Source organism: Fusarium solani (genome assembly GCF_023522795.1).
Source record: "Fusarium solani strain SB1 chromosome Unknown bctg00000001, whole genome shotgun sequence".
NCBI classification, from domain to species: domain Eukaryota; kingdom Fungi; phylum Ascomycota; class Sordariomycetes; order Hypocreales; family Nectriaceae; genus Fusarium; species Fusarium solani.
The window spans coordinates 1580209-1602556 of record NW_027072156.1 but is presented as its reverse complement, the minus strand read 5'-3'; the positions used below and the strand labels follow the sequence as shown (position 1 = coordinate 1602556).

The window sequence follows — 22348 nt, the reverse complement described above, 5'->3', positions numbered from 1 at the left end:
TCACAATGGCGGAAGACGGTCAGGAGCTTGTCACCAAGCCCTTCAAGTTTGTCACTGGTACGTTCCCTAATAATCCCGCTGGGGCGGCTGCCAGCGCCGCCCTCGAAAAAATGACCTGATTCGATCCCGAGGCTAACAATTCCGCGCAGCTGGTAAGCACAATCAATCCCTCCCACGACCGACGACCATCGACGACGACCCGACGCGCGATCGATACTCAATTGCATTATCGCCAATGGCTCCGACCAGACTGGATCTGACATGATGACCTCCTAGGCACCGACGCCCGTTTCCCCAACCAGAACCAGACCAAGCACTGCTGGCAAAACTACGTCGACTACCACAAGTGCATCCTCGCCAAGGGTGAGGACTTTGCGCCCTGCCGCCAGGTACGCATCGCCAAAGACAACGAGGATTCTATTCGAAGCTCCCGGTTACTAATTGGCCCCTAGTTCTGGCTCTCTTACCGATCCCTCTGCCCCTCCGGCTGGTACAACCGATGGGATGAGCAGCGCGGTACGCTCCCCCCTGGACAATTCGACCCCCCAAGCCAATACTAACGCATCGTGCAGAGGCCGGAAACTTCCCCGTCAAGCTGGACGCTTAAGCTGGACATGTAGTCTTGGAGTAGTGGATGGTTTAGAAGAGACAGAGCAGACACACTGCAATTGTATCATTTGTGAAGCTGCCTGCTGTATAAAATCCTCGTAAACGCTGACTTCTGTCTGAATCCTTCATCCCTTCAATCAATGACATGGATATCGTGACGTTTTGCTGACTCATGCCATTGAGTGGACTATTATTGGTATCATGTGAACTATCAAACTTCAACCGGAAGCGCTGGCAATTCAAATCCAAAAAACACCAAGGGTCCCATGCGCCGTAATCCCATTAATCCCGGTCGTCATTGGCCGGCCCCATCCGGCCATAGCAACCAGAGACCAAACTCATGAAAAAGGGTGTAAATATCACTTTTCCTCGGCCTCTTCGTCGTCGGAGCTCATAAACTCATCATCCTCGTCAAATCCAAAGAATGTCCTCGCCTTTTCCTTCTCAGGCTTGGCCTGTTCGGTAGGGGGCGGCGTTGATCCCTGAGACGAGGCGCCCTTTTCCTCATCCGATCCGGATTGCTCATTGCTCGTCTGCGTAGAGTTTGACTCGTGGGAGGTGCTGAGTAGGTTGTCCTTGTAGTTGCCAGCCTTCATGGCAGCCAGGACAGCATCTCGGGTACGCTCGCTGCTCTCCTCCTTGTCCTCAACCCACTTGCCGTCAAGCCGACTCTTGCTGCCCGACTTGATCTCAGCCTCCTTCTGTTCCGACAGTTGGACAATCTGCTCCCAGCGCTCGCGGCGCTTCTCCTTCTCCTTCTTCTCCATCTCGGGTTTGATGGCGAGATACTCGGCCAGAGCCTTGGCCTCGTTCACCGTGCGCAACCGTCGGCCATCCAGGTTACGGCTCGAACCGTGATCTTCTTGGTTCTTCTTCTTCCGAGAAGACATGCGACCACCCGCAGCTCTTAGCTGTGATCCAAAACCACCCTTGCCACCGCAGAGGGGTACAGCCAGTCGCAACGACAAGAACTCATCTTCACTTGTCGAAAGGTATTCAGAGATTGGCGAGTCCGAAGCTGATGGCAGTTGCTTGTTTGAAATAGTTGTGAGGATGAGTCTGGACTGAGTTGTTGGTAGTCGCTCGTCGATGCGATCTCGCAGTTCTGTGACGGTAGTTGACGGAGGAAGAGGCAGAACGAGCGTAGGTGGCAAGCCGAGACCGGCAAAGCTGGTAACCAGCACGTTGAGATTTCGCGACGACATTCTAGCGACTGTATGGACCGCGAAAAGTCGGCAGGAGGAGAATCGGAGGGTGTTGTAAGTATTTGCCTGATGTTGACCTAGAAAAACACTTGGGTTGACGAAGCTACTAGGCCGATGGCGATTCAAGGTGCCACCTCACCAGCCACATCGATAACCGCATCGGCACGTGACAAGGCCACCAGCCACGGGCACACAGCAAACCCCCACTTCGCTACGTCGAATTTCAAGTAGGGTTTCCGCCCACAAAAGTTATCCAATTTGAGATCTGCCTTCGTCCCTCCGAAACCTGCCACCTTCCAACATCGACCCCTTCGACGAGCAGCAATACCGCCACGATGTTGATTCCCAAGGCCGACCGCAAGAAGATCCACGAGGTAATACAGACTCACCTGGCGCTCCCGGCGCCGCCGCAGCAGCTCCCGCCCGCGCGAGAATGAGCTGCGAATTGGCAATGCACAAGAAACACCAAGACTAACAATTCCGCCAGTACCTCTTCCGAGAGGGTGTCCTCGTCGCCCAGAAGGACTTCAACCTTCCCAAGCACCCCGATATCGACACCAAGAACCTGTTCGTTATCAAGGCTCTTCAGTCCCTCAACTCCCGAGGCTACGTCAAGACCCAGTTCTCGTGGCAGTACTACTACTACACCCTGACCCCCGAGGGTCTCGACTACCTGCGCGAATGGCTTCACCTCCCCGCTGAGATCGTTCCTGCTACCCACATCAAGCAACAACGATCGCACGCTCCTCCCCGTGGCATGCTCGGCGAGGGCGAGCGCGAGCGAAGACCCTTTGGCCGTGGCCGTGGTGGCGACCGAGGCGACCGTGAGGGTGGATACCGACGAAGGGATGCTGGCGAGGGCAAGGAGGGCGGTGCTCCCGGCGAGTTCGCTCCTCAGTTGTGAGTTTCCCTGACAGATTAGCATCGACGACAGCGCAATTGGCTAACTTTGCTTAACAGCCGTGGTGGTTACGGCCGTGGCCGTGGCGCTGCTCCCCCCTCTTAAACGAACCCAATTTCCTTGCGATGGTGAACAAATGGGCTGCATGGCGAACGGTATCGGCATGTACTCATAAAAATGGAGGGCAATTTTCACCATGGGTTTCGCTCGTGTGACAGGTTGCGTGGGAGACAGACAGACACCATGGGAGTTTGAGGGTTAGAACCTCGGAAATCATTTGCATCAGGGTCGATTGTTGCCGCCGTCAAAACGAGATAATTGCTCGGGAGATAACGTGAAGACGTCAAATCTTTAAAGTGATCCATGTGAAAAACGATACGAATATCACCTACCTACCTTACCTCTGTCGCTTACCTGCCTGCCAAACCGGACACTGCCCGAAGGGAACGATCCGTTCCGATGCCCTTTGCTGGAAAGGTGTGTCCGCTGAGTGACCTGACCGTGACCTCACCCTTGATCCTTGATCGGTACGTGCCTCGATGACCGTGGGAAGGGAGCTCGGGACTCGTTGGGAAGGCAGCGTCTAGAAGCTTTCTCGGCTGAACGGCGAGGACTCGTTTGTGCGTCCGAGACTTGCTTGTCACGACGAGAGAACAGCAGTCGCTGGCATTGGGCTCGGGGTAATCGTAGCTAATTATTCGGGGTAGAGTGCAAGTGTCGGACGGTGGGTTGACTCTTACGTCAGATGCTCCGTTTAAACACGTTCTTCTCGTGAGGCCTACACCTCAGGGACACCTTGGCCGTCACCTTGAACACACCACCGAGCTATGTTGCTTCGAGGCTGTGGCGGCGAGTAAGGTGAAATTCGAGGATGCGGAGCCGCGAATGGTAGGTGAAATCCTGGGGAAAGGGACATATCAGGAGCATCCAGATTATTCCATGCGTCTTCTCCGCACATTCTATGGAGGGAGAGCTGGAAATGGAACTCGCTCTGCGGCTCCGAGTCGAAGCTTTACATGCTCTCTCCACATAAGCCAAGGTGTGTTGGTGAAGAGCAGAGGCGCAGTCCCAAAACAGCATCTCCGCCACTTACCAGGGTGTGTTAGTGGTGAGAGTCTGGGGGAGATGGACGTTGGGGCGAGTCGTACGTGGGAATGCCCTCAATCATTCACATCGACATGCTCACCTCCGCAAATCATGCAAAAGGGGTATGTGCCGCTCGCAGGCCTCACCACTTGCAGGCATCGCCTTCCGCATGCTGCCACGGGCTCATCTATCATCCTCGGTGAGAGGCATATTCTCCCCTGTCCACGCCAGCAACCAACCAGGAGCCAGAGCGCTGCTGCGCCGAGGGTTACGTCGTTGATATGACAATCCACATCACGAAGTGAAATCGGTAAACAAGATACAAAACGGTACGATACCGTTGCCCACGGCTCACCTTCTCACCTCACCGGAAGGTTTCACGGCCTCACCGGATACCGGCACCACGGTCCGGGCCACTCACGGCGTCTGGAGCAACGGCAACGGCTTATAGAAAACAGACCACCGTCCAACGCCCGTTTACTACCAACGGCCGCTCGGCTGAGTGTCCTGGGTTTCCCTTGCCTTTCTGACCTTGCCTTTACCTTGGGTCGCCATGCGTCTTCGCGCCCAGCCCTGTGTCGCCTTGCCTTGCATTGAGAGGCTGCGCCGGTCTGGGCCTGGCTGTTGTATCATGCATGTATCGCCATGTTTGTCTCTCGGTGAAACCGAGCCAGGGAGCTTCCCCATGGGCGATGAGGTGCATATGCCTGCACTTCACACTTGCTTACCTAGGTAAGCCTGGTGAAAGCAGGTACCCAGCCGTGACAATTGTCGTTGCTGCTGGCCCGAGCTTGGGAGGCGTTGGAGTCGAGTTGTCCGTGTAAGTATACAGACCTGAAAGAGACGACCGCGTATGGTAAGCCTCTACCATGGCAACGCTGAGCTGAGCTTGTTGCAGTGAAAACCACTCAAAGAGGCACGCTGCAGCCATTTTCTCTTCCTTGTTTTCCCGATATCTCCCCTTTTTGGAGGCGTCATGACGATACGGTCGAAAGGACCGAGGGCTTTGACAGGATCAGGGGATGTTGGACTGGGGAAAACGGGCTCGAGCTTTCACCATGAGGTGACTCTTCCACACTCGGCGCCCACCATGCTGGTCGAGATTGGGCGCCTTCCAAGATGGCCGCACTGCTACTGGTGCGGAGCAGCACGAACCACTCGCTTGGGTGGGAGGCAGATCGATGCTTTCACCATGTTGGGCCATGGCTTCCTGGCATTTCCTGATGTCTGGCTCGGTGGCTCGGTGTCTCGCCGGGCATCGTGGAGGTGGGCAGAGCGAGATACCCCTGGAATCATGGGCTCCTGGCCGACTCCTTGCGAGTCCCGACGATACCTTGCGACTCCTGGTGACTCCTGGGCCTCGTCCTCTTCCCTTTCCCCTCGGGAATGAGCGTGTCCCTGTTGTTGAAATACCCGTTGTCTTCGATAATCTCCCCATCTTGTCTTTATCTCTCGTCAACAAAAACCCGCCTTTCCTCGCTTCGATCTCATATCTAGCTCGGTCAACAAGCTTCCTCCTCTTCTCTCAACTCAGCAAGCTCAGGGATACACATCTCCCTAAACACTCGACTTGTCCTTAACACCTCGTCGTCAGCACCTGTCCCGATATTGACGCCTTTGTTCACTTCACTCACCTCCATCCCACCTCGTCCGACCCCTCTTCAGTCAAAATGGCGACTCTTCCCACAGAAATGAAGGCTCTCAGGTATGTCAAGACCCTAGACATAGACACTCATAGCTTTATATACCCACCGCGGAGACCATCAAGGTCATCCTTTCGCTTGTCATTAGCTCGACAGCTTGGACTCCAACATCCCCTTGACTAACATCGATCTCCACCCTGAATATAGATATGAGAAGCCCGAAGATTTCTCCATCGTGACCGTCCCGCTCCCTGAAATGCGGGACAATGACGTCCTCGTTCAAGTCAAGGCCTGCGGTGTGTGTGGAACTGGTAAGTCAATACTACCGCTTCGTACAGGGGATATGTAGCAGCTGACCTCGGATCTTAGATCTGGTGATTACCCCAACTCACGGCACTGAACATGCTCGTCAAACAGGGGCTGACAATTGCACTAGCATATCCATGAGGGTGAATTCATTGCCAAGTTCCCCTTGATTCCTGGTCACGAGACCGTCGGTATCGTCGCCGCCGTCGGCAAGGTTCGTGTTCCAATCTCGATAGACCTTGTCTGGCAGATCTCGCTAACCCACATTATCTAGAACGTCAATGGATTCGCCATTGGCGACCGTGTCGCTGCCGACAACAGTGAGCTTTGCAATGAGTGCTTCTACTGCCGAAGAGGCCAGCCTCTTCTCTGCGAGAACGTCAGTAATAATGACAACTCACTGCCAAGGGTGATACTGACAATATGTAGTTCAACGCCCACGGTGTAACAATGAACGGTGGCTTCGCCGAGTACTGTGCCTATCCCGCGGCCAAGGTCTTCAAGATTCAGAATCTCTCCTGGGTTGATGCCACTCTTCTTGAGCCTGCCTCCTGCGCTTGCCACGGTCTTGAGAAGATCCGACCCAAGCTGGGCTCTCATGTTCTCATGTTCGGTGCCGGCCCTACTGGTCTGGTAGGTTGCAATTTCAACACTCGTCGCCGACCCAAGGCTAATGGCATTATAGATGCTTGCTCAACTCCTTCGACAAAACGGTGGCTGCAAGGTCACCGTTGCTGCGCCCGGTGGTCTGAAGATGGAACTGGCCAAGAGCCTCGAGGCTGCTGACCAGTACATCGAGCTTTCACGATCCAACCCCGATGAGCAGTTTGCTCAGCTCAAGAAGGAGAACCCCTATGGCTTTGATATCGGTAGGTCCGCATTGGATAGACAGCCAGTCCGGAACTAACATCTGTATAGTTGTTGAGGCTACCGGCTCCGTCAGAATTCTCGAGGACTCCATCAACTATGTCCGACGTGGTGGTACCCTGGTCGTCTACGGCGTGTACGCCAACGCCGACCGTGTCTCTTGGCCCCCATCCAAGATCTTTGGTGATGAGATCACAATTCTGGGCTCGTTCTCCGAGACCTACATGTTCCGTAAGTCATGCCACGATTTCTGTTCACTGTCATTTGCTGACTTCCGGTTACAGCCGCCACCATTGACTACCTCGACTCTGGCAAGGTAAAGACAAAGGGTATCGTCAACAAGACCTTCAAGCTTGAGCAGTTCGGTGAGGCTCTTGAGAGCATCAAGAACAAGTCCGCCATCAAGGCTGCCATCGTCTTTGACGATGAGGAGCCCGAGGCCACCCCCGAGGAGGTCGAGGTTGCTGAGTCCACAAAGGCCGAGGCTGGTGACGAGCCTGAGGCTGTTGAGCCCGAACCCATCGAGGCTGAGAAGCCCGAAGAGGAGAAGGTCGAGAAGCCCGAGGTCGAGGAGAAGGCTGAGGAGAAGACAGAAGCTATTGAAAAGCCCGAGGTTGAAGAGAAGAAGCCCGAAGAAGAGGAGAAGAAGCCTGAGGCATCCTCGTAAGCGGCGTTCTCAATTCTTTCTCGTTTGGCTTTTGTTCTCCGGGTTGTTCCTTCCGAGATGGTTCCAGTTCATGTAAGAGGGGAATCTGCACGATGATTTAACGGAGCAAGTGGGATCGGATACAGATAATACCTGCCTAGGCTGCCAGAGACGCCTTTTATCATTAGCATTTGTATTTCTTCGCGGATTCTCAAATAGACCCAGGATCTCTTTTCGTCTTTCTTTTGACGGATGCTTCCCCGCAAGACAGCTGCATCTGCATGTATGTATGTGGTGGAGCTACTTGGCATGATTTCAAGACCAGATCCATGCTGTGCAAGTCAGGCCATGTTCTGAGCTGAGGGAGCTGAAGGATAGCGGTGAATAACTTGGCTTTTCTTTTCTTCTCTTTGCTCCTTTTGGCAACTCAGTTGTGAGATGGCCGCTTATAAGATCCTATCAGATTTAGAAATAGTCCCGAACCACCCAATAGGATCCGGAAACATGGTGAGCGCGGCTTGGTACCCAATTCGCAAGCTGACATGAGATCAAATTAAATCAGACTTGGCCCTTCTTTTGAAGTTGTCACAGCCACAAGAGTGAACATCTGGTGGTGAATCCTGGTCCCGCTAGGCCACTGTGACTGCATGCTGAAGCTTGTCTGCGCCTGTTGGTCCAACTGCAGGGCGCATTGATAGTATCCCAACCTCAGCGCATGGGTGCATGTCTGTACGTGTATAGAGACGACGGGAGCCTCCGGGTCGAGTGGGATGGCCCTTGTCGATGTCTTGCGCGATGAGTGATGGGCAATGCAGGAGGACAGCTGATAATGTTGGATGGATGGCTGGGTCGTGGACATTCATATGTAGGTTGACGCTGGTTCATGCTCTCAGCTCATTGTTTGCACCTGCCTCGCACTTCCAGACTGTCTACTCTGCACTGTTCAGGATCCATCTGCCCTGTTGTTTGCGCTCTTGCGATTCTTCGTGCACGCAGATTCCAACTTGACCAACGCCTTCAATCATCATATTTGCCTGGACCGAGTCGCACCAGACCAACCTCACCTCGCCTGCTAAGCCCGGGGATTCCGGTCTTACGTTCAGATACCAAAGCACGAGACTGTCTTCGCAGAAGTTGTCAGTTCAGTCGCCATGAACATCGCCGACTCGCCACTTTTCAAGGCCTATGCCCGGCCGATCCTCGACTCAAGACTTGACCCGAGGCCCCATCGTCAGAGAGCACGCTTCTCCCCGTTTGGCATCATGGACACAGTGATGCAGTATCTATTGGACCGCGCGAGTCTCGAAGTTACCAAGATCAAGATTAGTGATGCTTCTGAAAGGTGAGCATTGTCGCTGTGCACAGTTTATGGCGTTAGTTGACTCATGTGCCAGCTCCTTCTGCCTTGCCATCGAGAGCCGCCTTGTCGATTCTGGTGCCATTTCCAGTATCATCGGCGCTATGGACGTCGAACTTTCCTTCAATGGCTTCAGCTTTGGCACGGTGGAGTTGCCTGAAGTCCAGACGAGCTTCTGGGGCACCAAAGTCCTAGTCAAGGAACAGCGCATCGACATTACCGATATGACAGCCTTTCGAACATTCATCCGAAGCCTCATGCTCGACAGCGAGAGCAGTTTCCAGCTCGATAATGGCTGGTGCACTGTTGGAGCCTTGGGCACCTCGTCGGGTTGCGAAATGTGCCTCGATATCCCACTGAAGTGCATGGACGGACCGCAAATGGAGCTCAAGAAGCTATCACGCTCCAGTGATAATGGCATTGTGGCGACCTTTCGCCTAGATAATCCGAGTCCTGTGGAGATCGATCACGGTCGCTGCATCTTTGAGCTGCGCAACACCCGAGGCGAAACTATGGCAGAGCTGAGGGGCGATCTGAACATTGTCCGGGGCAGGCCGACTACACGCTGCATGGCACGACGCGACCTGGGGTGGAGCCATCAGATATGGCCAGGCTGGTGGGAGTCGGTGTGGAGGGGAGCTCGTGGTGCAGCGAGACGATCAAGGAGATCGATGTTATCTTTGGGTTGAGACCGGAGTTTGCGGAGCTGCTCCAGCATTGAAATGACATGATCTCGGGAAGCATGTCGCGTCATGACCGGCACGGGCGGAACTGTTTGAAGGTTCATTTGGCGTTGCGGTGTAGGCTTGGATAGCAAGGGACTGGTTTTGACGACGGTGAATTGGGCACACTCTGGATATATCTATTAGCATGAATACCAAGCGATCACAGCCACTCAGTTGCAAGGCAATCGAATGCACGAGAGCAAAAGCCTACAGTGATTCTACAAACATAGATCCTTGCATAAAAACTGCACGGACTTGTATGTTTAGACCCAGTGTCTAGGGTAGTTTCTCGTAATGTTGTGAGACTCAAGTTGAGTTAAGGTTAACTAGAAACCCAGCTTATCTGGTGTTTGTGGATATCAGAGTTGAGTCCTGCTGATAGGCTAGAGTTGTTCAGTCAGTATCCGTATGTGCAGCCCGTATAATTTCCTGCGACCTGCTGGGGTTGATGTTGCCCTGCTGTGTCAAGATAAACCCCTGTTCTACGTGTTGATTCATCAACTCAGAGGGTAAATCGCCGATTGGACTCTAAATTACCACGTTACCACGCCACAGTGTTCCCAGATTACGTTTGCAAAGACGCTGTATTCACACTGGCTTGGGAGTTGAACCGCTAGTGATAGGTTATGGCCATCATACTTTACGCAACCGAAGGTCGGCTATCAACATGGAGATTAATCATGGATTGCTGTCCTCGGCTAACCCGCTGAGACGAGCGTGTCAGGTAACTCGTCAAGAGGGCATCATATATCATTTGCGCCCAAATAAACGACAGGGGAAATACGACATGGTGAATCACTGATTAAAGACACGAACCGTGAGGTGATAGACAACAAACTTCAAGGCCCGGCCGGCTGCCGGCTTCGGCCGCTTCGCTGGCGCCCTCCACTGGCTGCCCGTGATGGACGGGTCCCGTCCTTCGGCCGCCACAAACATCCGCCGCCAGGGGTAATTTTGCGGGGATCGTCAATGGCTTAACAGAGCCCCTGCATCTCGTTTCATCTCGTCTCTTTTTTCGGATCCGGGATTTGAATCTGGTCCATGTTTGCAGGTCAGCATCTCCTGGAGATTACTCCGAGCAGCTCTCCTTTAAGGAGCGTGCTGTTGATGACATGAGCGGGCAACTATCATAGAAACTGTCGTGCTACTACCCTTGTACTAGCAAGTCCAGATGCGGTGACGGCTCTCGCGCTCATTGGGCGAGGCTATAAATGAAGCGAAAATGGGAGAATACGAGGTCCAACGCTGCACTCGAGATCGTGTATAAGCGCATTCCCGGTAGCAGCCAAGGAGGAGCCTGTCCCATGGTGCGTCTCCGTCCAAGCTCGGATAAGCAAATGCCAATCCTGCATTTTGCTTGTCCACTTCATTCCTGAGCGGCCGCTTGGAACTCCACGTCTCCTTGGCAATGCCCGTCCGTATTCGTCGCGGTTCCTCTTGACCCCCTGCTTCTGGGCGTCTAAACCCGACCCTCGATTGGATTCCCATGCTTGTGAATGACGGATACGGCGGAACGCGCAAGACGCTCTGGACGAATTCGTCCACCAGAAGCCAGGATATCTTGGTCGCAGTTGATAAGCCGGAAGCCGGTCGGCCGCTTGTAGCCCACTGTATCGTCACCACGTCGAGCAAGCTATTCTTGTACTGAGCTGGCTTTCGTCCATTGTTTCACCAACCGCATCCGCGGGATTGTTTGACGACATCGGTTCACCACTCCTTCGCCTGAATGTTGACCTTTTCTTTCCATCCATCCCTGGAACTCGACGGGGACAAAGCTGAACTGAACGTCTGTGTACCGTATCCCTCGAGGTTGCTTATGCCCGGTTCCCCTGACATCCTGGCGTACCTGGCGTCGACGAGGCTTGCTTCCAATTTTGGACTCGCAGACTTTTGATGATGCTTTCTTGAGGGAGAAGAGATACTCTTCTTTTTCCTTCCGAAGTCATCATCTTTCTCTTTCCTGTCACCGCCGCCAAATTCGAGCTCAAGGGCTCTCCCACTAACTAGACGATCGTCCCGTGACCATCACACCAGCTCCCTTGATCCTCGGCGGCTTCCCTGGAAATGGCTCCCTGGTCGACTCGTCGTGGGTCTCAACCCAACAACAACTCTTCTGGTGACCTCATCAGTCGAATTCACAACACCGCTCTACACACGCCCACGACTCTCAACGCAGTCTATTCGACAGCGCTGCCACCGACACCGAATGGTCGCAATTTTGACCTGTCCATCTCCAATGCCAACGCCGACTCGAGCTCCGACGACTCCGACTATCACCCCTCGCGACCACCATCCAAGCCTGCTCGCCGACCCCAGCACACGCGCTCTATGAGCCAGCCCTTCCCTTCTCTCTTTAGCAGCAAGAAGAAGAGGCAGAACTCTGTCGGCGCGCCTCCGCCCGACTTGGGCTTCACAGATGATGACGCCGCAATGCCTCGACAAGCGCCCAAGAACCACGCCCGGAATCCGTCCCATACTCGAGGGGGTCCTGCAGGGAGCAAGGACTTTGCGACGGGAAACTGCATGACCTGTGGTTCCCTAGTGCGGTGGCCGAGGGACCTCAAGGTTTTCAAGTGCACCATCTGTACCACTATCAATGACCTGGAGCCGCTAAGTGCGGACAATGTCACCTCGAGAACGCGCCGCGATGCAAGCCAAGGCCCCCCTGGCGCACCCCAACCCTCTCCGGCAAGAGGTAGGCGTTCGCGGAAACGGTTTGGATCAATTGCTAATAGCGATGCAGTTCCGCATATCTCGATCGAGCAAACGAGACGTCTTGTTCAGCAATCTATTCGTTCGTACTTGTCCAAGAAACTACATCGAGTTCCTAAACCCGCGCACGATGCTCAAAATCATTCAAAGAATAGACTATCGTTCAGCAGCCGAATGCAAGCTGCTGGCCATAAACCCGTGGTGATAGATTCAAGCCGGGAGGTGTCGGCTCCCTCCAAATCTCCCACTATACATGTGTCGCATTATGTATTCGATGAGGAGCCAACCCTACGAGCCAGCGCTCAGCGAACGAATTCTGCGCCTATTGCTCGATCTTACTCGTCTTCGTACACAGAAAAACCCCCAGTACAGAACATCTTGTCAGGCGATGGGTCCAAGGATCACCACACTCCACCCTCGACGACAGACGACAGCGATCCTAAGCGAATATTCAAACCGCTGGAAGACTACTTAGTTGCCTGTTTCGGCTCATTTGAATGCATCAACTCGTCATTCATGACCCATAACCATCGCCATCCCCCAAGAGGGGGAAGTGAATCAACCCGCCGGAGGCCTGTAGCGCAACACGAGCATCGAGAGCAACGAGAGCAACGAGAGCATCGTCGAGAACCTTCAGAAAACCGGAAAGCGCGCGAACAGCGAGAAGAGCGAAGCAGCCCCCAAGAAAACGATGGAATGTGGGATCTTGATCCAAAGCTGCTTCTACTGGGCGACTTTGCAGAGAATGGAACGTGGTGGACTGGCAGTCAGGAGGAGACGCGATCCCGGAGACCACCAACGCATCGAAATGAGCGTAGCTTTTCAAGCGTTCCAGCCATTACCAAGACCCCACAGATGAATTGGGGCGATTTGATGGGCTGGTACAGCGCTGTCGTAAACACTGCCGCCGGCTGGTTCGTTGTATATGAAGAGTTTTCTCGGGCTGATGACTTCCAGACACCTACTACACGAGAACTGGAGTCTTTCGAGCGAGATCTTTTGCAGGGCCAAGAGCATGCTCGACGTGTGCTACTCAAAGCAACTGAAATGCTCCTTAAGCGACCTGGACGGCCCTTGAAGGACCCGGCAGACCTGCGGTTTCTTCTCATCCTGCTTGAAAACCCACTCCTTTACGAAGACCAGCAATCATTTGGCGGAATTCTCCAGCCAGATACCAAGCCGCCAGCAACTAAAGAGACACGATCTGGGAAAACGGGCACCCCAGAAAGTGGCCTCCTTTCTGGCCAACATTCTGGGATCATCAAGCGCATCGTTGGGTTGATCTCCAACTCGTCGGTTGAATGCCACAACCAATTGATCACCTGGTTTGCGAGGCATCACCCTCTCGATTTACAAGGACGAAGGATCTGGCTTCTGGCTTCCTCACATACCGCATGCTGCGTCAGAGGGAAAAGAAACGAGAAGTCAGAGTTGACATAACGGCTGGCCTAATCCCACAGATGCAAGAAGGACGCTCAGGGGCCTATCTCTATGACGAAATCAACCGCTCTGGCTCCTCAAGGAAGACCAAGGAGCCTGAAAAGAAGATTGTGTATGGCGACGATTGGCAGATAAAGGCCTCTTCACGGGTTCTGGCTCTCCTCTTTGCCGCCAACAACCTCCCCCATGGGAGGCGGAATGAAGACGCACCGCCGATCATTAGTAAGAACGGCACCGGGCCGAGTCGAGATGCTGTTCATTCTCATGGACAGGTGCTGCCGACGAGCGACTTTTATAACTCCATGATTGATTACACTGATTTGATTGCCGACTTTGAGAACTGGGAAGCTCGGAGAGGAAAATTCTCATTCTGCCAGTATCCATTCCTCCTTAGCATCTGGGCCAAGAACCACATCCTTGAGCATGATGCTCGTCGTCAGATGCAGAGCAAAGCCCGAGACGCCTTCTTTGATAGTATCATGAGTCGCAAGGCCATCAACCAGTTCCTCGAACTCAACGTACGACGAGATTGCTTAGTTGATGACAGTCTAAAGGCTGTCAGTGAGGTCATTGGAAGCGGGAGCGAGGACATCAAGAAAGGCCTTCGCATTACTTTCAAGGGCGAGGAGGGAGTTGATGCTGGCGGTTTACGCAAGGAATGGTTTTTGCTTCTCGTCAGAGAAGTTTTCAATCCCGACCATGGTGAGAGAAACTGCTTTCGGTGTCACCAAATCAAGCTAACATTGTGCTAGGGATGTTTATCTATGACGAGGACTCTCAGCATTGCTATTTCAACCCCAACTCGTTCGAAACATCAGATCAGTTCTTCTTGGTTGGTGTTGTCATGGGCTTGGCTATTTACAACTCAACCATTTTGGACCTGGCTCTCCCACCTTTTGCTTTCCGGAAACTGATTGCATCGGCTCCAACTCAGGGTACAGGAGCCTCTTCCCACCCCAGGCCCCCTATGCGATATACTCTCGAGGATCTTGCTGAATACCGACCTGGACTGGCTCGAGGACTTCGACAACTGCTCGAGTATGAGGGTAATGTGGAGGAAACTTTTGCTCTCGATTTTGTTATCGAGACGGAGAAATATGGCACTACCGTCGAGGTTCCCCTTTGTCCAGGAGGTGAACGCATTCCCGTCACAAACAATAATCGGCGAGAATATGTGGACCTTTACGTGCGGTACATCATTGATGTGTCCGTGACGAGGCAGTTTGAGCCTTTCAAGAGGGGCTTTTACACTGTGTGCGGAGGTAATGCCTTGTCCCTGTTCCGACCGGAAGAGATTGAGCTTCTTGTGCGAGGGTCGGACGAGGCCCTCGATATTGATTCCCTACGGGGTGTTGCTGAGTACGACAATTGGGGCAGCAAGAAGCCAGATGGCTCCGAGCCTGTTATCGACTGGTTCTGGGAGACATTCAGAGCGGCCACGCCTGAAGACCAGCGCAAATTGTTGCTGTTCATTACCGGTAGTGACCGAATCCCCGCCATGGGCGCCGCTGTGTTGCCCATCAAGATTTCCTGCCTTGGAGAAGATGAGGGCAGGTTCCCCATTGCCAGAACATGCTTCAACATGCTGTCCCTCTCACGATACGAGTCCAAGGAGAGGCTGGAGAAGTTGTTGTGGACGGCCGTTCGTGAGAGTGAGGGCTTTGGACTAAAGTAAAGTATACACTTGACGAAATTATGAATTGGCATTCCGTTTCATCTATGGAGTTTGGAAGGGTTATCAACTGGGAATATATATAGACTATACCGAACTACATCAGCGCCATGATGTGGTGTTTAGAACATGAATCCAAACCATTACAAGTGCCCTGAATACACTAAAGCACGCATCAGTATCTAATGGGAAACCATCCTCAAGGCAAAGTCCAATAGGTAAAATTCGATCATTTTCTCATCATGTTTCAACATCAACCCATTCTTAACAGATCAAATATTGGTGGTATTGTTTTATATCCCCAACTTGTACACCTGCCAGATTCAAGGCGTCGAGTAATACATTTATTGTACAGCGTCATATCCATCTTTTCTGGTCCGTCGTCACTCATGACTCCTCCTCCTCGGCAACGCCACCAGCTGCCCGGGCTCGCTTCAGCATGTCCTCCTCGCGCTTCTTCTCCTCCCGGAGTTCTCTCATGCGATCCCTGTCGACCTCGGCCTGTTTGCGCATGGCCTCAATCTCCTGCAGCTCTCGGATCTCCTCCTTGGTGGGCTGGATGACGACGGCACGGGTCTCGGCCAGGACGTACTCGAGGATATGCGACGAGTGCTTCTCGCTCATGTCGATGGTGACGACCCTCTCATCGGCGTCCGGGGGAGCGGCCTTGGAGAGGTTGTCGCGCGAGGAGGCGGGCTGGTTGCGAGCCGCGGGGGGTGGGGAGGATGCGTCGGGTTTGCGGAGGTAGATGGAGAGGGTGGGCTTGTTCTCGCTTTGGGTGTGGCGGTTGACGATCATGGGGACCGAGGGGTTGTGGTACTTTAGCCGGGGGAGATTCTCTCGCCAGAACTTTCTGTTGGAGGGGACGTTAGATATGATATTCTTCTTATGTGGACGGAGTGACCAACTTGGCTCCCATATGGCCCTTGAGGCTCTTGGCAAAGTCCATGTGTATTCTAGTTACCTCCGGGGGGAGGACTGCAGCGCCGGGACCGCATTTTATGTTGATCAGCTGTACACGGTGTAAGCATTGGGTCGTCTTTCGGTCGTTCAATGGCGAGATATATCTACCTTCTGTAAAGCTTGTCAGCGGTCTATTCTCAAGTCATTGTGCACAATTGACTTACCCTACGAAGCGTGTTGAGACGTTCGCCGAGAGACCTCATCTTGAACCACGCAAACCCTCGATTGGAAATGCGCTAATGTTCTCCCGAGATCCAGAGGCTTTCGCGATGGCTTCGAAAAGTCGACGCTCGAGACCCAAGAAAATCGACCAGACCCTGCCCGTCTTTCGACAAAGTGCGGGCCGAGCGTTGACCCGGGATGGGAAATGTTTAAGTGGGGCCGTGCACATGTCGCGTGCCAAGGATCTTGGAGTGGGATGGAATTTTTTGGAGGCGGATTTCTTCTAAGTCGTTTTTTTTTGGTTTGCGATCATCTTCAACTTGAAGTTGTTTCGAAACGCAATGCACCGAGCATTGTCGGCCCGATGGCTCAATCGGGCACTCAGCATCGGTGAGGCATCGGCTTCATCGAGTGTTCCTCTTTTCTTGTGTCCTGCGGTGGGATCAGCTCGTTATATCAGAACGCCTAGAGTTGCGCCGTCTTCAAGAACCACGACACTATATTCTCGACGATTCAACCATACAGAGGCTGCCACTCAAGATGTCCCTGCTACCGAAACCGAATTGCCCCCAAAAGAAGCTTCCGTAGAGCATCGGAGACGACTGCCATTGAATTGTACGGGATGTGGCGCCTTTTCGCAAACGGCCGATCCTCAGCTGCTGGGGTACTTTGACTTGGATAGCAAAAGGGTCAAGAAGTGGTTGAACCCAGAGGCATATGAGCCTAAGCGCACGGCGAGCGAAGAGGATGGAGTTGTGGATGATGTGCTCAAGACGCTGGATCAGAGTCAGCTGGAGGCGCTGGGCTTGAAACCGTCCCTCTTGATATCTGGGGCAGAGACAGAGGGCGATGTTGCTCCCAGTGGGTACATTTCCTGACTATTGATGTAATTAAAGCTAATATACTGGTAGAAGAACCTCCTCAGGACAAGCAGCCTGTATGCGACCGATGCCACAATTTGCAGCACTATAGCACGACGAGTGACACGGCCAAAGTCGCCATGTATCATCCTACGGTAGAGTCACTGCGCGAAACGATCGAAGAGTCCCCGCACAAGTATAACCACATCTATCACGTTATCGACGCCGCCGACTTTCCCATGTCGTTGATCCCGCGACTCAATGTTCTGCTTGGAGACATCCCCATAAGGACCCGCAACAGACGATCACGAGCGGGCAAGTACCAGAAGGACCGTCAAACAGAACTGAGCTTCATCATCACCCGTGGTGACTTGCTGGGACCTACCAAGGAGATTGTTGATTCCATGATGCCCTACCTGCGTGAGACGCTGCGGGACGCTTTGGGTCGAGTCGGAGGCCGTGTGCGACTGGGCAACGTCAAGTGTGTTAGTGCGCGGCGATCATGGTGGACCAAGGATGTCAAGGAAGATATCTGGCGTCGTGGTGGTGCGGGTTGGATGGTTGGAAAGGTCAACGTGGGTAAGAGTCAGCTTTTTGAAGCTGTCTACCCCAAGGGCAGGATGAATATGGGCAAAGATGCGGAGCGGGCATCGGTGTCGACATATCCTCGAGAGGCCGTCAACACAGAGTCAATTGCTGCCGACCAAGATGGAGAAGGCGACCCCTGGGAAGATGTGGACGTTGGAGATTTGCTGCCCCCGGCGCAGCCCGCCAAGAACTATCCCGATATGCCGCTGGTTTCGTCACTCCCTGGAACGACCGCATCGCCGATTCGAGTACCATTTGGCAACGGAAAGGGCGAGCTGATTGATCTACCTGGCCTAGCACGAAGCGACCTGGACTTGTTTGTCAAGGAAGAGTGCCGGCAATCCATGATCATGAAGAAACGGATCGTCCCTGAGCAGGTCTCGTTGAAGCCAGGGAAGTCGCTCATCCTCGGAGGAGGACTTATTCGCATTACACCCAAAAACCCCAACATGGTGTTCCTCGCCTATAACTTTACACCCTTGGAGGAGCATCTCACACAGACCGACAAGGCGATTGCTTTCCAGGAGCAGACGCGCGAGTCTATTGGCGTCCCGAGCATCATGTTGCCTGGTGTTGGAGACAAGATGCGACATGCCGGAACCTTCAAGTTGTCTCACGACGTCACCAAGATACGAGCGGGTCCCCTGACGAGGAAGAACGCAGTCGGACTGACGGTTGATCGGTTACCGTTCCGAGTGGTTTCGACCGACATCCTCATCGAGGGCGTTGGCTACGTTGAGTTGGTGGCTCAGGTGCGGGCTCAGGACCTCGCTGTGCCTTTGATCACCCCACCCCGAGAACCACCACCACCTGTAGAGCGAGCGACACAGAAGGGGGAATTCAGCTCTGATCCCTTCTTAGCCCTTGCTGCGAAGAGGAGAGATACCAATCCAGTCAAGGTGAAACCCGTGAAACACAGGGAACCTGAGCCACAGCCGGAGCCGGAGTGGCCAGCCGTCGACGTTTACAGCCCTGAAGGTCGATTCATTGGATCTCGTCGGCCCATCAACGGATGGATGAACAACAAGCCACGAGTGCTTGCGGAGCACAAGAGAGGCCGACCACGGAGGAGCATGAAGGGGCAGAAGAAGAAGGCCAAGGCGGAGAGGCGAGGAGCCCAGATGAACTCTGAATGAGAGCACGACTGAGGAAGTCATGATGAATGACGAGTGTAAGATTTGACGCTGTATAATGTCACATGTATACTATTTGCATGAAAGCATAGACTGTAGCACTATGTGTATAACACACCCAAAGTAAAACAAGGAACTTGAAGAAAGGTATATGCACTTCATGAGTGAGTGGCTTAAACATCACCTCATTGACAGGAGATGACGTGGGGGCAAACCCCGGATTTTTTCTTTGGGCTCGGCCCCTCCATGACCGACGACGATTCATTCCTTTGCCATCCGCTTCCATAACCAGCGCGTGACAAGGTCTTTTACAAACAAGCATTTCCTGTCCAACTCAACTCACATTCTTTTTTCTCTCCCTTCTCTACTCTTGACGACCATCACACGAGCAAATACATCATGTCACAACGACAGCAGCAGCAGAGCAATGCGCCGGCTCCTGCGCAGACGCAGACCGAAACCCCCAAAGAGCCCGAGACTAGCGAGCCGGCGCCGCGGATCCTGAGACTTCGAGGCGCACATTCTTCCAATGGACGGTCGGTGCAATGGGCAGAGGATGTTGTAGATAACGAGGGCCTCGGGCGGAAGAGCTCCAAGGGTACGTCCTGATTGCGGATATTCTCGAGCACGTGCTAACAAGTTATCTCTCTAGTGTGCTGCATCTACCACAAACCCAAGCCCGTCGACGAATCCAGCGACGAATCGTCCTCCGACTCGTCCTCCGACTCAGACTCGGACTCGGAGCCCGAAGGCGCGCGACCGGCGGGCGGCAAGCGTCAGAGCTGCGGACACGGGCACGACCACGGACGGCGGGGGCGCAAGAGCGGCGGCAAGGGCAAGGAGAAGAGGGCGCCGAGTCCCAACGCGTACGAAAAGGTTCCCAAGCCAAAACCAAAGGATGGACCCGATGGCACGTCGTCATAGGATGGCGAGCGGTCTGAGGGGGAGGGGAAGGATGCTGGTGAGCGGTCATGATGATATGAAGTATAGATTTCTGGGTTCATACACACAACACACACAGTATTAGAAGGGTATTTCGGTGGAGGGCGGATGCTCTAGATTCATGAGCGTGCAATTACACGGCGAAATATAACTATGTCAAATTTTCATTGTTGTATAAAGGGGTATCATATCTGCAGCTGATGTTCCATCATCATTCTATCCCCTCAACATCCTTCTTCCCACTCTCGACAACAAAATATCTTCCCGCCGTCCTGCCCGCGGTACCCAAAGCATCCCACTTCTCAGCTTCCGACTCGACCTTGTCCCTTACCCGCTTCGCGCGCTGGTAATGGCCCACGAGGACCTCGCTGCTCAGCGCCTCGTCCAGGTCGGCGAGTCCTATGGTGGCTTCGCCGTGGGCTGCGTCTGTCTCGTCGCGGATGGCACGTAGGGGCTCTACACCACTAGTGTCGACTCGCTGCACGGCGCGGACGAATTGCAGCTGATTCTGGAGCGTGTTGATCATGGCGGCTTCGTCGGCTGGTGTTGGGGGTAGAGGGAGGGCCGATAGACGGAGGAGATGGTGGAGCTGGGCGGGTGTGATCGTCTCTGTCGGTGCCGATGAGGGTGATGAGGGGAGAAGACTGCGAACGGACCAGGTGGGCTTCTCAAGGATGGAGGCGGCAGTCGATTTCGGGCTTGAATTTGTCGTCAAGGTGCGAGTTGTCGCCGAGTTGATAGATCGTGTGGTGATGGCACGCCGGAGGGCGAGACGGCAAGATGAGCAGAGTGCCATTGCGTTTGATTGTGGACCAATTGTCGAATATATACGGGATCCTTCAGTGTCTTAAACTTATCAAAGTTGTTGCTCGTGATTGAGAGTGTATCATTGAGTTATCAATCTCTCGTGATACCAATTCCAATCTTTGAAGGGATCTGCGCTTGGCGGCAGCGGCTATTTTATGCGCCGGCACAAGGCAGCCAGCAACCCAACCCCCACTAACCGGGCTCTGACACTTGTGAGGTGCCAAATGTGGCTCAGGCGACCCCGTCGTCATAGCTCAGCCGCAACTCTACCTCCATACCTTGCATCTTCAATCGCCCATCCCAAAGCCAAACTCATCTTGACGTGGCTCCTTCTTTTTACTCTTCTCCTTTGACATACTTCATTTGATACCCAGATAGCGAATCCTCACAGCCATGGCCCAAGATCCTCGAGCCCTCCTCCAAAAGGTTCCGTAACCCCTCCCCCGCCATTGTCTCCGATCCCCGACACGCCATAAGCACACGAGTCGCAACGTATACTGACCACGTTTTCTGTCCACAGGCCCAAAAGACCCTGCAGGGCGCAGGCAGCGGCTTCAGCTTCTTTGGAGGACGCGAGGAAAAGTACCAAGATGCCGCCGACCTCTTCACCCAGGCTGCCAACGCCTTCAAGATGCAGCAGCAGAGTGCGTCCTTGCTACCTTAAAACCCGATACACACCGAACGCAAGCTGATTAGACAACCTCAAAAGATATCGAAGCCGGCAAGGCCTTTGAGCAGGCCGCACAGATCCAGACCGAGAAGCTCAAGGAGCCCGATGACGCCGCAAACACCCTCGTCGACGCCTTCAAGGCCTACCGCAAGGACGATCCCCAGGCCGCCGCCAGGTGTCTGAACGTGGCCGTCGACCGATACTGCGCCAAGGGTAACTTCCGCCGCGCTGCTTCTCACAAGGAGAACCTGGGCGAGCTGTACGAGGTGGATCTCGGCGACGCAAAGAGCGCGCTCGAGTGCTACGAGCTGGCTGCTAGCTGGTACGAGGGTGATAATGCCACGGCGTAAGTTGGAAACCGTCTTATGTTTGGAGGCACCTACTAACATGGCCAAGTCTTGCCAACAAGCTCTGGCTCAAGGTGGCCGACGTGGCCGCCATCGAGGGCGACTACTACAAGGCCATCGAAAAGTACGAGCGCGTGGCGGAGCAGTCCATCAACAACAACCTCATGAAGTACAGCGTCAAGGACTACCTCCTCAAGGCGGGCATCTGCCACCTGGCCAGCGGCGACCTGGTGGCTGCCCAGCGCGCCCTCGAAAAGTACCGCGAAATGGACCCCTCGTTTGGCGCCCAGCGCGAGCACCAGCTCCTGACGGACCTGTGCGAGGCCATCGAGGCCAAGAGCCAGGAGCAGTTCACCGACCGCCTGTTCCAGTTTGACCAGATCAGCAAGCTCGACAAGTGGAAGACGACTATCCTGGTGCGCATCAAGAACTCGATCGAGGAGGCGGACGATGAGTTTGCGTAGAGGATAAGAGATGGAGATGAGGACAACACGAAATGAGGGACAAACGGTCGAGTAAGCCAAATGGACTGGGATATATCACATGGAGCAACCCGCCGGGATTGTTATCCAAGGAGGAGGAGGGAGATGGGAGATGGGACTTGTATGTGTCAACGATTATCATGCGTTTTGGAGGGAGGCAGCAAGTCAGGCATAGACACATCAAATGAATTCATGTCAAGAAGAGACTATCAACATTTTTTGAAA

The 22348-nt window shown here is 53.8% G+C and overlaps 12 protein-coding genes across 12 annotated transcripts; 9 read left to right on the top strand and 3 right to left on the bottom strand.

The window, feature by feature from the left end:
- Window positions 1-5: 5 nt before the first annotated feature.
- On the top strand, window positions 6-607 carry MRS44_002606 (uncharacterized protein; the record flags this gene model as incomplete). The annotated part of the gene is made up of 4 exons (XM_065622894.1): window positions 6-57; window positions 277-389; window positions 453-516; window positions 573-607. 4 exons carry the CDS (start codon window positions 6-8, stop codon window positions 605-607), a joined length of 264 nt encoding a protein of 87 aa, XP_065478966.1.
- Window positions 608-968: 361 nt separating this feature from the next.
- MRS44_002605 (uncharacterized protein) lies at window positions 969-1814 on the bottom strand (the record flags this gene model as incomplete). The annotated part of the gene is made up of 1 exon (XM_046270566.1): window positions 969-1814. One exon carries the CDS (start codon window positions 1812-1814, stop codon window positions 969-971), a length of 846 nt encoding a protein of 281 aa, XP_046136715.1.
- A 335-nt stretch (window positions 1815-2149) lies between these two features.
- Window positions 2150-2820, top strand: MRS44_002604 (40S ribosomal protein eS10; the record flags this gene model as incomplete). The annotated part of the gene is made up of 3 exons (XM_046280753.1): window positions 2150-2188; window positions 2302-2714; window positions 2775-2820. The coding sequence occupies 3 exons, from the start codon at window positions 2150-2152 to the stop codon at window positions 2818-2820; spliced, it is 498 nt and encodes a 165-aa protein (XP_046136714.1).
- Window positions 2821-4891: 2071 nt separating this feature from the next.
- On the top strand, window positions 4892-5191 carry MRS44_002603 (uncharacterized protein; the record flags this gene model as incomplete). Its single annotated transcript, XM_065622893.1, has 1 exon — window positions 4892-5191. One exon carries the CDS (start codon window positions 4892-4894, stop codon window positions 5189-5191), a length of 300 nt encoding a protein of 99 aa, XP_065478965.1.
- Window positions 5192-5471: 280 nt separating this feature from the next.
- MRS44_002602 (uncharacterized protein) lies at window positions 5472-7284 on the top strand (the record flags this gene model as incomplete). The annotated part of the gene is made up of 8 exons (XM_046280752.1): window positions 5472-5506; window positions 5652-5742; window positions 5881-5964; window positions 6025-6129; window positions 6180-6383; window positions 6436-6619; window positions 6669-6848; window positions 6902-7284. The coding sequence occupies 8 exons, from the start codon at window positions 5472-5474 to the stop codon at window positions 7282-7284; spliced, it is 1266 nt and encodes a 421-aa protein (XP_046136713.1).
- A 1130-nt stretch (window positions 7285-8414) lies between these two features.
- On the top strand, window positions 8415-9309 carry MRS44_002601 (uncharacterized protein; the record flags this gene model as incomplete). The annotated part of the gene is made up of 2 exons (XM_046275178.2): window positions 8415-8605; window positions 8658-9309. 2 exons carry the CDS (start codon window positions 8415-8417, stop codon window positions 9307-9309), a joined length of 843 nt encoding a protein of 280 aa, XP_046136712.2.
- A 2100-nt stretch (window positions 9310-11409) lies between these two features.
- Window positions 11410-15172, top strand: MRS44_002600 (uncharacterized protein; the record flags this gene model as incomplete). Its single annotated transcript, XM_065622892.1, has 4 exons — window positions 11410-12040; window positions 12089-13349; window positions 13415-14199; window positions 14250-15172. The coding sequence occupies 4 exons, from the start codon at window positions 11410-11412 to the stop codon at window positions 15170-15172; spliced, it is 3600 nt and encodes a 1199-aa protein (XP_065478964.1).
- A 384-nt stretch (window positions 15173-15556) lies between these two features.
- MRS44_002599 (mitochondrial 54S ribosomal protein mL61) lies at window positions 15557-16335 on the bottom strand (the record flags this gene model as incomplete). The annotated part of the gene is made up of 3 exons (XM_046268116.2): window positions 15557-16022; window positions 16078-16181; window positions 16297-16335. 3 exons carry the CDS (start codon window positions 16333-16335, stop codon window positions 15557-15559), a joined length of 609 nt encoding a protein of 202 aa, XP_046136710.1.
- A 300-nt stretch (window positions 16336-16635) lies between these two features.
- Window positions 16636-18878, top strand: MRS44_002598 (uncharacterized protein; the record flags this gene model as incomplete). The annotated part of the gene is made up of 2 exons (XM_065622891.1): window positions 16636-17155; window positions 17206-18878. 2 exons carry the CDS (start codon window positions 16636-16638, stop codon window positions 18876-18878), a joined length of 2193 nt encoding a protein of 730 aa, XP_065478963.1.
- Window positions 18879-19274: 396 nt separating this feature from the next.
- Window positions 19275-19799, top strand: MRS44_002597 (uncharacterized protein; the record flags this gene model as incomplete). Its single annotated transcript, XM_046275177.2, has 2 exons — window positions 19275-19473; window positions 19528-19799. The coding sequence occupies 2 exons, from the start codon at window positions 19275-19277 to the stop codon at window positions 19797-19799; spliced, it is 471 nt and encodes a 156-aa protein (XP_046136708.1).
- Window positions 19800-20028: 229 nt separating this feature from the next.
- Window positions 20029-20613, bottom strand: MRS44_002596 (uncharacterized protein; the record flags this gene model as incomplete). The annotated part of the gene is made up of 1 exon (XM_046275176.2): window positions 20029-20613. One exon carries the CDS (start codon window positions 20611-20613, stop codon window positions 20029-20031), a length of 585 nt encoding a protein of 194 aa, XP_046136707.1.
- Window positions 20614-20848: 235 nt separating this feature from the next.
- On the top strand, window positions 20849-22105 carry MRS44_002595 (uncharacterized protein; the record flags this gene model as incomplete). Its single annotated transcript, XM_065622890.1, has 4 exons — window positions 20849-20946; window positions 21003-21268; window positions 21334-21640; window positions 21691-22105. 4 exons carry the CDS (start codon window positions 20849-20851, stop codon window positions 22103-22105), a joined length of 1086 nt encoding a protein of 361 aa, XP_065478962.1.
- Window positions 22106-22348: the final 243 nt, after the last annotated feature.